General features: G+C 35.8%; 1 protein-coding gene and 1 long non-coding RNA gene across 3 annotated transcripts; one reads left to right on the top strand and one right to left on the bottom strand.

The window, feature by feature from the left end:
- Nucleotides 1-2,115: 2,115 nt before the first annotated feature.
- Nucleotides 2,116-9,524, bottom strand: LOC107360575 (1-phosphatidylinositol 4,5-bisphosphate phosphodiesterase epsilon-1-like). The gene is made up of 3 exons (XM_015927260.3): nucleotides 4,749-9,524; nucleotides 4,484-4,642; nucleotides 2,116-4,367 (listed from the first exon to the last, which is right to left on the bottom strand). The coding sequence occupies exons 1-3, from the start codon at nucleotides 9,522-9,524 to the stop codon at nucleotides 2,652-2,654; spliced, it is 6,651 nt and encodes a 2,216-aa protein (XP_015782746.2). The 3' UTR covers nucleotides 2,116-2,651.
- LOC149094211 (uncharacterized) lies at nucleotides 7,980-11,389 on the top strand. 2 transcript variants are annotated; one of them, XR_016199200.1, is made up of 5 exons: nucleotides 7,980-8,120; nucleotides 8,178-8,966; nucleotides 9,188-10,451; nucleotides 10,585-10,762; nucleotides 10,902-11,389. It is a non-coding gene; the product is annotated as an uncharacterized LOC149094211 (long non-coding RNA). The 2 variants fall into 2 exon arrangements; XR_016199199.1 differs by having other exon boundaries at nucleotides 10,560-10,762; nucleotides 10,902-11,211.
- The last annotated feature ends 749 nt before the right edge of the window (nucleotides 11,390-12,138 follow it).

Here is a 12,138-nt window from a genome sequence, read left to right as displayed (position 1 = left end):
CAATTTTAATTTTCTTTTATTTCTCAATCAAGAAACTGATTTCATCTCTTAAGCCCTCCTACCTACACGAACTTTCGCTACACCCTGTATATAAGTAATCCTATGGACATACGCGTGTTATTTGCGATGACGTCTCTGCCACGTTACTGTGTTTTTGTGCCTTTCACTGATCACTTAACCACAAAAGTAAATATATGGATGATTGTGTGTTTTCTGGGTGAAAGCACACGTGCAACTAAACGTGCAAAGAAACTTGCAACTCCTATCCCATACAAGTAATAATATGGAAATAGTATGTTGCTTGCAATATAGTCTATACAACGTTACTGTGTTTTTGAGACTTTCACTGATCACTTACCAATACAAATAATAATATGGATCAATTTGTGTTTTCCGGGTGAAAATCTCACCAATTTTTTTAGTTTTTTGCGTATTGCGCACTCCCTAAACCATATAACAAAAAATATGAATAAACGAGCGATGCCACCGCAAAAGTCTCTGCAACTTTTGTGTGTTTTTGTGTCTTTCGCTGATCACTTAACCATACAAGCAAAAATGTGGATAATCGCATGATTTCCGCACAAAAGTTTCTGCATGTTTACTGTGTTTCTGTGTCTTTCACTGTTCCTTTAACCATACATGTATTAATATGGATAACCGCGGTTTTCCCACCCAGAAGACGTTGTATGTTTACTGTGTTTTTGTGTCTTTCACTGATCACTCAACTATGTAAGTGCAAATATGAATAACCGCGGTTTTCCCACCCGCAAGACTCTGTATGTTTACTGTGTTTTTGTGTCTTTCACTGATTACTCAACTGTGTAAGTAAAAATATGGATAACCGCGGTTTTCCCACCCAAAGACTCTGTATTATTACTGTTTTTTGTGTCTTTCACTGTTCCCTTAACTACTCAAGTAAAACATGGATAACCGCGGGTTTTCCGCGCAAAAGACTCTGCATGTTTACTGTGTTTTTGTGTCTTCAACTGGTCCCCTAAAAATATGGATAAATGCGTGTCAACCACTTTTCTTTATGTGTGTCTCACCATTGCGGTAATGTAGGTCCAATGTACGAAGAATATTATTCTAAAATTCCCATGGCAGCAAACAAGTGTGGCTGCTATTTGTTGGTTCCTGCAGGAAATTATAGAGATGGTCAGAAGCTAATACATTGTACCCAATTTCTACAACAGTTAAGCTCTCATGACTTCGCAAATTAACCCGGAGAAATAAAATTTTTAATGGCTCAATAACCGCTTGTACCCTTGGAGATTCGTACTATTATAAAAACAAAACCTTGAAACGTGAATCAAGCGATTTAAAAATTTCCATGTAGTTGTTTATGGTAACATTATTTTTACGTTGCAGATGATAAAAAACTCATTGTTAAATGCCCGAAATCATGCAATCAATCTGCATCACTGTGTTTTCTTTTTTTGAATTTATAGCAGCCATTACACTACAGAGTGGATAGAAAGTTTCTGGTGTGAGGGCGGAGATGAAAATGCGTAAGAAAAGGACGTTAAAACTGTACTAATGTTAGCAAGTCAACAATAAAATTATGTCTGATGCGCAGATAAAAGGCGTCTGTCCTCACAACAGAAACTTTCTATCCACTCTGTAGTAGTCAGGGTCTAGTTGAGAAAATCTGAGTTCAACCAATAGTCGCCATCTAACAAGAAATACTAGTAAAAGTACCTTTAAGATCGAATTTATTTTTTAGATTTTTATTGTTCAGTGTCTCTCAAAACTGTAAATGCTGGCGACACCTTAAAATTAACTTAACCCTGACTACTAGTGTAATTGTGAATGTATCGATTTGTCCAGACATTTCGACGAATTATGCATCAGAATTGTTTCAAATGATGTAAAACCCTTGGAACATTTAGGACATGCAAGAAAGGACGAAAGCTTGGAAGCTTCATCTAAAACATCTAGAGTCATCGGATTTTCACCAGTAAATCATTTCAAAGGTTTAAGGAAACGCCAGAAAGACAATATAGCATAATTTTCGAGTAAATTATAGTTCATGATTCTCATGACTTTATTGGCGAAATCGGAAGAACCAATCTTTTGCATTTGATAACTTTAAATGATTAAATAAAACAGTTCAAATTGTTGAATTTAAATTATTTAATTGATTTTACAGAAATAAACATTATGAAATAGAAGTATAAGATTATCTGACAACGAAGTGATTTTAAAAGCTAACTTGTCTCTTCATAACAGGTCAAATTTGATCAACTATCATGATCGGCAATAGTACATACATTTAGCATGTAAAAATGCTTGTATAACCAGAAGCTTACAATCAGCAGTTTTTTAGATTGTGTTTACAATTATATATATTTATGTATTATTATAACAGTAAATGAATGTGATTAAATTAAAATTAGCTGGCTGTAGTTTTGGTGACATTATAAATGAATCAATAGTAATAATAAGAGCAGTAATAAGATGAGTTACAATAATAATGAGATCATTATAAAAAGAGAGATTTTTGAATAGTATTGAGAGGTAAGATGTGAAAAGTGACTCTTAATTTCAATGGTGATTCAATAAAAATGTTATCATTGTTATATAAAATGCTGTAATTTGTTTCTTTGTTTTGTTTTTTATATCAATTTCAATTACAATCAGGCAAGTGATTATCACTCTTTTGATGCTCTCCAGGTTTTTAACCATTTCCAGGATAAACGAGATAAACGATTAAATGATAGGCCACTGAAATGATTATCATTTTCTCCTAAACTGGTAAAATTGAAACCTTCGGTAGCTGGTTCAGATCCATGACGGTTTCTGAATGATTTTGTTTCAACTGATAGCGAAGCTCGCTTTTTATCATCAGTTTTACATGGACTTTCATTTACCATTGAATTTAACGTTCGAGGTTCAGTAAGATGAACCGATGTTGGGTTGATGTTAGGCATAATGACAGAATCTGTGCGACACAAATAATTGGAATGGTGAGATTCATGTGACCCCTCGCGAGGTCCAGTTAACTCGACAATGTTTTCATTGTTTTCACATGAGACCAAGACTCCAGCACTGCCAGTGATTCCTCCACCACTTTCAGGTTCAGGGATTGAAGATTCACGAGAAACTCGAGAGAGGCGATTAAGTTTTCTTAATGATCCAGTTGCTGCTCGTTTTAAACGGTTAAAGGTTTTGGATGATTTAGTACTTAAATCTGGACTTGATTTGGCATCAGCTTTGGAAGACGAGGAAGCAATCAAGCTAACGTCGTCTGCTTTGGCTAAACGAAACAACCCTTTACCCTTCCAAGCGGCTTGAGCACGGTAAACATTTTCAGTGTCATGTAAGACTCGACGGAAAACAGTTATGGGCGACTCTTTTGCTTTACTTTTACCACTACCACTAGTCAAGTTTACTTCGCCTTCAACCTCAATCTCTTCGACTAGAAGGAAATTACGAGGATTCTCTTTGCGCCTCGCTTTGATCAAAGCTTGACCAATTATATCCTGAGCTGTACCAGTGATTGGCGCCTTAAGAATAGCATAAGGTTGATCTTCTGAAACATTGTAAACACAAACGAGAAAGTAATCAATCTCTTCACCCCAGGATCCACTCAGCTCTTCCGAATCTTGACGACGCAGACGCTCCATTTGAGCTTTAATGGTGTTAAACCAGGCTCTTGAACTGGGATCGTTGGCAATCTTTTTTATCACAAACCTTCCACGACCATTCCAATGAGATTGAGCTTCCAAGGGACGTTCTGATGGGTCCAATATACGTTGGTTGGTGGTAGATGAACGATCAAGGAAAGGTCCTTTCTTGTCCCAACCTTTAGCCACTTCTTCGATGAGAACATAATCAGATACCGCTTCATTGGATTTGTTGGCTTTGGTCAGGGCTTGGGCAATAACTTCACTAGTTGTTGATTCCTGTGTTATTTTAAGAATGGTTGAGGGTTCTTCAGGCATGACTCCATGGACAACAAGGAAAAACATGCGGCGGCGAACAGGCATTGAGGTTAAACCCAAGCTTGGAGTTTCACATGGTGCATTTCCATCGACTCGATCAAAACCTTCATTACAACCAATGGATGTGGTTTTGGTCAAATTTGTGGTATAAGAGGATGTTTTACAAGGAGTACTTCGGGAAGGATCAAAATCGCCTAAATTAAATGCAGATGTAGTCGAGCCAATTTCAACACCCTCTTCTTGAGATGACGAGTTAATGAATAATGTGGACAGTGGAAGGGGTTGATTTTGTGGACTTTGAAGTCGTAAATGACGGTAACCAGGTTTTAAAGATTTAACAGGAACAACTCGATGAGATGCAAGATGATTAGTTCCCAAATCAATCACAGCAAAGCGGATAAACGCGAGATCAGTAAATACAATCTGAATAAGTAAATTTTTTGAATTAAATTTAGATTAGTTATTTAAATTTAAGTTGACTATTGATATTAATAAACATGGCTTTCACAAATATAGCTAGATTTAGTATAAATACTTACTCTAAATACAAATGTATTGTTCCAAATAGGATTCAATGAGTTTCTTTGAACCAGTTTGGTTCGTTGTTTGGCACAATCAACTGGTAATCCAATAATTTCAACTTCAACTTGTGGACTTCCGTTATTAACATCGGGACAAACATATTGACCAGATATTATCTGAATTTGAAAAGATTGTTAAAATTAATTTCAGCAACTTCATAGTTTGACTGATTAATGCATCTGAATAACATATCACAAACAAATAAAAAGGTCTAAATCTAACCTGAATTGTTAAATCAATGGCATAAAGACCATCAAACTCTTTTTCCCAAGGATTAAACCGATCAAAGGCCATATGATTTCGATCCCTCATGACAGACGGCTTTAAAACATAACCAGTTCGACCATTTTGTTCAAACATTGCCTTATAAATTGCAAGTGCAGTATCTTCAGTTTGATAGTTGAGAGCAACCATTTGAATTCCAAAAGCCCAAAATATAACGGGATTGAAATTTGATGAATCAATTCTCATTCCAGCTGGATAGCTACGCATTAATTGGTATTCAGTGTGATGAATTAAAGTTAATGGATGCTTTCTGCACAATTTTTTGGCTGTGTGTTCATTCAGCGAGGCAACCTGATAACATGCTTTGGGTGAATAAGGCTGTCTATGTGCATTATAACCAGAGCTTGAAGATGTACATGTTGAGGCAATTGTCGTTGAACAGTTGGCAGAAGCCGTTGTTGATGTTCCTAATCCAGATGAAGGTGGCGGTCCGTATGAAGCGGCTGTCAAAGCATTATTACTTGTACTTGTTGTTGCCTGATTAACGGGTGAAGTGGCTGATAGAGATGGCGAGGTTGTTGATAGAGGAAGATTGATTGTGTAAGTTGATAAGGATTCTGGACCTGTCGAGCTAGTTGCTGTTAGAGAGGGTGAGGCAATATGAGATGCTGATGGCGATCCTGAGAAGCCAGAAGAAATTCCAGTTGATAATATATTTGTCTTTTTGCTGGTCCCTTTTTTACTCGAAGCCTCTTTCAATGTAGAGGTTGGACTAGAATTACCCGTATCAGTTGAAAATCCGCGAAATTTGATGGCCTGACAGTAGATGACTAGATCAGATAGTTCAGGAGCAACCTGACTGTCAGATTTACGAACAGCTTTATGGCCAGAGGTTGAAGAACAAGAGGAAACTTTATTGACAACCATTGAAGATGTATTCAATGAGGTAACCTCCGGTTGACCAGAAATATTGCAAGTTGGTGCTGAGGTACTCAAGTTGTCAAGATTTTCACTCTGTTCCGAATATCGATTGGCTAAAATAGATCGATTGGAAAATTTAGCTTCATTTGATGAGCCTCCACCTTCCTGAGAAGAAGACGATTCCGTTCTTAGAGCAACTCCTTTTGGAGAGGGAACATAAGTTGATCCAGTGACTGATTCTAATCCCACATTGGTAACATTACCACCAGCTGGACCATTTGTTGGAGCCGAATTTCCTCCTCCTCCACTTGCACTGGCATCATCATCATCATCTTCATCATCGTAATCATCTTCATCTTCATTCAGAGATCCAGTTGATGCTGTTGAAATAAGGCTATTTGTGCGAAACATGAACTTGGATCTTGAAAATGGTTTAGTTTTCACACTTGATGGGGCAACTGATGGAGGTATTGAACTTGTAGCACTTTTGAGTTTCTTGTTTTTTATCAAAATACGACCTCGAAGTTGATTAGGTGAGGGAAGATGAGGTTCATCGGAAAAATCGGATTCAAAGAGAAAACGGGTAATCAATTTGTCACCAAAAACTTCAACAAAAGTGGCTGCCATGATTACCTGTTGAGGCAAGGAGCAATGATTTTCCAAGGAAAGTATCACAGGAAATGATGAGGTTACAAAGGCAGATTCATTTATAGCTTCAACAACTTTTCGGAATGGAATTTTAGATGTCAATGTATGCCCATGATAAATCACTGGAGATCCATTTTCACCATCATAACAGTCAAGTTCAACGCATCGACAACCAGTTAGTAAAACTTGTGAGTAAAGATCAACTGACGATTCGCCTTTCAACTGATGACCAGTCAAGTAGGTATTATGAGAGGTAGCAATGTAATAATGAGAAAGAGGTTCATCCATATCATCTGGATCATAAGTTGACAGCTCGGGTGTAAAAGCATAATTAATTTTATCCATCAGGTAACAAGCAAAACCTTCAAACGAAAGACAATTTTTGGCCCGTAAACTTGAATCTGGTTCGTGTCGAGCAATGAGACGTTTAACCTCGTCAAAGGGTCGATTCTCATTCTGATATGTTCGTAAAAAACTTTGAAAATCTTCAATGGTCATTAAAAGTGTTCTCATTGTATCCACACCAGCACAATTAGCGACAATGGAAGCTGAAGCAATGGCGTCATAAATTTTGCTCCGTTGAACATCGTCCAATTCATTGTCAAAAGGGGTAAAATTACGGGTTAACAATCCAATGATTCGTTTACTGTAACCATCAGTTTGCCTTTCCAAGTTGATTGGATCTTCTGTTTCCTCAACAGCCGAGTGAATGTCCGTTTTAGAGGCCAAATCTTCAAAAATGTCTTTAATATCCTTTCTTGATCGAATCAAGAATGCTCTGTATAATTGCATAAATTCAATAAAATTCATTTTCGAGGAATGAGTTATGGAAGGTTTACATTTAATGGTTGAAGTTGAAGATGATGAAGACGGAGGCGAAGAAGAAGTTATAGGAACACCTGATGAGGAGGTTAAATTGGCATCAGCAGTTGTAACAGAGTTGGATGAAGTAAGTGTAACGGTTGCGGAGGTTGCTGCAGATGAAGAGGTAGGTACATCATCGTCGATATCATTAGTCCGAAGTGATCCATTCTCATAGCAAAGCGATTGCGGCGATCCATCCAAAATTGACTTTTCTCGAGTTAAAAGTTTTTTTAATCTTCTGTGATATGAGACTGTGGTTGATGAAAGAGTTCCAGTTGGTGATTCCCCAATCAACTGTGAATCAGGTGTTTCTTTTAAATTTTCATTGGATGAAGACGATTTAATGCTTCTCGTCGGACTAACGGATCCAGGTTGACTTGCTCGTGGCTTGTTACCATCGGTTTTAGGTGAAGCTGAACCTTTCTTTGAAGACAATGTAATTGCTCTTTTAATTGGTGTTGACAGGGTTGAAGATGGTTGATTGCTGCTCTCATAGATGGAGCTACGAGATTTGATAGGGATAACATCATCCAATTTTGATTTGCTTCGAGTAAGTACTTTAACCAGTTTACCGGTTCGCATAAATGGATTTTTACCTTCCGAAGATGTACCCTTGAATTTGCCACTTCCTGGTGAACCACTAGTGCCACTCATAAAGCTACCGGAACCATCTGAGGTAACAGAAGATTGAGATCTTAAACTGGCATTACGAACCATTGAAGTCAAACTTGGAGATGAACCATTCTTCTTCTTACGGAGTTTGGACGATGCAATACCAAAAGCGGAAGATCGTTTACTTTGACCTGATTCACTGGTTGATCCACCGACGGAAGAACCACCAACTGTTTCCAAAGCCCATTTGCGACCTCCAAAAGCTTTGATGGCTTCTGCTGGAGTGGGACCAACACAGGCGCCATTGGAGTAAAACAATTGCAGGTATTTACCCTTTAACCAGGTTACCCTTTGATCTGCTAAAGTTCGTTGAATTTCAAGTTGACCAATTAGCTGGCGTAAACCTTCGGACCAAAGGGAGGCAACCATTTTGGGCATAATAAATTGTAAAAAACGATTGTCCGAAAGATTGGCTCCATAAAGTAAACTGAAAAAACAATTGCCATCTAAAAGGGATGGTTTAAGGCCAAATCGACGGCAAACGGAGGATTGATCAATTGCAGATTGTCCAGTGAATAATTTTTTAACGAACAAAAGGTCAATATAACCTTCCTCCAGGCCATTGTAAGCAGGTTCTTTGGATTCAAATTTAACAAAAATACTGGGCACAACCATTTTGTGTATATCACAGGAAGGATTGGTATCACTTGAAGCATTGGATTGATGATAAGTGGATGTTAACAATGAAGATGAAGATGTAATTTGATTTGATGAAAATACAGTTGATGATGGTGAGGATGAAGATGATGATCCAGACGTTGTATATGATGTCGGTTTACCCAATGGTACATTGTTAGCAGGCCAAGGAGGTTTACACCAAGCCAAAAGTCCATTTGATTTTTCCAATTGAAGGTAAACACAACAAGATTTACCAGTTTCCTCTTCATAATGGATTACCGTTGTACCTCGATGCATACATTGTAATACACTTGGATCTATCCTGTTGATGGTTTCATTAATTGGCACAAAGCTGACCCCATGATCAGGTTGATAAGAGGACGGGGTACCAGGACAAGGTCCACTAGTATTAAAATAAGTGGAAGGATCGGCGTTTATCTCATAGAAGCAATCATCTTCTCGATGTTTCCTCCTAAAATCTTCATTTGGATGGTAAGTAGATGTAATAGTTAACTCTTTATTTGTCCCACTAACCCAAACATTACCCTTGTTATTACTGCTATTATTATTATTTAGGTTATTACTATTATTTAGATTATTATTGGTACTAATTGAATTATTGTTATTATTACTGACTACATTGGCATTATAGTTGAAATTATTACTATTATTGTTATTCCTAATTCTGGCACTTCTGTTTACATTATTTCCAGATTCATTTGTCGGACAAACGTCACTAGAATCCAGTAAATTGGCTTTGACTCTTTCAAACTCTACTCTATCATTGCTGCTCTCACCACCACTACTGCCCACTCCACCGCCACCACCACCACCACTGTCCAAGTCCTTTATTTTACCATTTTTACGTTTACCATTATTTTTTGACGGAGAAGCTGAATGATCTTTACAAAGGGCAAATGCGCTTGAAATTGTTGATATTACGATTGGTGTTTCGATAGCAGCTGTTGCTGTGGTTGATGCTGATGGTACAACTGAACTTGCTGGTTTCTCTATTGCTTCTGATTCTGGATTTTCTCGTGTAGCAGCCATCAATCAAAACATTACAGTTTTTGATATAAAGCTGATTGATGTTACATTAATAATGTTCACCAATCATTTGCATATCAAAAATTCTCACCATTTCTTATAAATCTATTTCAAAGCCAATGGACATGATAATCGTCACCATCAATAGTTTGCTCCTGTTTTGCACAATTTCAATCCAAAAAGAGCTCTTTAATTCCATTTTCAACTTCAATTGATGTCAGCAAATAGTTAATCAATCAATCTATTATCGATTGGACCAGATAATCTGAAGAGAATCAGAAAGAGAAGGAAAAATTGATTATAAAAGCAAAATTCATGTTCCATAACTTATAAAGGATGAAAAATAAAGAACAGCGATCAATGTCAACATAACCAGATAATGAGATACTTTGAAAATTTTTAATTTCCTCAGTTAAATATTGATTCGTGTTTAGCTATAGCTTCAATAATTGGCTCTTTGACCAAAAATGTGTACATTTACTGTCAATTTGCACGAAATCAAAAGATTCAAAATAATTGTGCAAAAACGTTTATTGCGCTTTTCCAATGTAAAACTATCCATTTAGTTTCATTTTTCATCAAATTTAAGCTCAGAGAGAAATTTCAACCCACGAAAACTCAAAATTATTCACAATTACTAAACATTTGAATGAATTTTAGATTAATTTTACAACTCACTTTAATCAACATTCAACATTGGACAGGTTCAACCTTTCCAAATAGATTTGCATTTAGCAAAATTAAATCATGAAAAATAATCCATTTCAAAGAGTCGTATTCACGATTGAATTTCACCAGATTTGTGAGTTTTGTTAGTAAAATTGATAAAATTGACTTTTCAAGTCTCCATCTTTACCTAACCTTTTAAACCCATTCAATAAACAATTGTCTGTCAGAGCAACAGCAATCCATTATAAAGCCATTCATCAGGTGTGTAAAACTACAGAATTTTTTTTCTCCTTTTTTCCATTTTCTTGATTCGTTTACCTTTTTTTATTCCATCTCATGATGATAAAACTTTTTTTTATACATTTCAAGATTCATGATAACTTTCCATTTTTAGCTCATGTGTCTACTTGAAATTGTCAACGTGAACTAAAAGCATGCAATAATACACAAACAAACACACACGAAGACAACTGTTTTTAACAAAGATATCAATTGAACTGGGAATTACGTTCCCTATCAACTTGTCTTGTTGACTGAAATAAACAAAAATGGCTTCATCAGTAGCAACAAAGGTAAAAGGCAAAACAAACCCTTTGTTATTTGTATTTACAAATTGTAATACTTTTACTTTTATCAGATCAAAGGAACCCAAAAATACAAAAAAAACACTAACATTGATTTTTATTTTCCTTTTTTTCCCTTTCATCTCAGGTCAAGCTCAAAACAAAACAAGAATAAAACCCAAATTAAATCCATTATTTAACGATGAATGAAAAATATGAAGCAAAATCTAATAATAGCGAAACGAATGTCCAGCAAAACCAAACAATCAAGTTGACCATACAAACTGTCCAAAGCAACCTTGTTCAAGATAAAAGGTTTTTCCTGCAAAACTAAAGCTTAAGATTTTACATTCAAATTGTGAATCAACTTGTAAACCAAATTGTCCAGACAACTTGAACTACTTTCAACATCAGGAACAATTTTCTGATTAGTTGATTGGAAAATTAAATTGTTTTGTTTCACACAAATTGATGTAATTTGAAAGTTGATCATTTTGAGCTTCATTTGACTCAAGTCTTGAAATTATTGTAAATTACTTTTTATACATTTGGTTAAGAAGGGCTTACATTGATGTTAATGGTGATTTGTTAGTTTGAACATAATAAAGGGAAAATGTTGATTTGTTGATTGTTATACCATCAGTTGTAATGTTATAAGACTCATTTATCAAGCTAATAAGGGCAAGTTGAACTGAATAACTCTGTGAGCTGATGATATTAATCATTTAATGCACATTTGGAAACGATTTAACAACAGTTATTAGGCAGAAATACATAAATAAATAATAGATAACATTGGAGTGTTATCACAAGATGAACACAAATACAGACCAATAACACCTTGAACAAACAGATAGATGGAGTTATAAATGTACAATTATTATTGCTCATATTACCGCATAGCATTGAAATTGTATCATGAATAATGTTGACAATAAAGTAGATGATAATGTTGATAATACACAATGTGAATACGCTCATTGAAACTGTTTTTTTTTCATCAATATCTTTTCAATGTTGAATGCGCGTCAACAGCAACAAGCCAAGGTTTGATCAATGAAAATGAATACAAAAAAAAGGCAACTTCAATGGAAACAGAAGGCAAAAAAGCAACTCGAGTAATAGTTAGTTAACAGTCCTTAATAGTATTTATTTGGATGATTAGAGGTTTAAGTGTTAACTCTAATGACGATAATTTAAGGAGTAATGCAAATTATTGATTAATTGTTTCCAATGTTACTGTTAAATGATTGGTAAAAGGTTATTCCAGTATGTTGCTTTCAATCTCAATCCTTTTCCTTTCTTCCAAAGGAGGAAGACCAAAGGAAGACTGGAAACACTGAGAATGATCTTGATGATGATGATGATGATGATGATAATTTACT

The sequence above is a fragment of the Tetranychus urticae genome, chromosome 2 (genome assembly GCF_039701765.1).
Source record: "Tetranychus urticae isolate SD_2017Ah chromosome 2, NJAU_TeUrti_SD_1.0, whole genome shotgun sequence".
NCBI lineage: Eukaryota > Metazoa > Arthropoda > Arachnida > Trombidiformes > Tetranychidae > Tetranychus > Tetranychus urticae.
The sequence above is the reverse complement of the archived record's forward strand: the minus strand, read 5'-3'. Positions and strand labels throughout refer to the sequence as shown.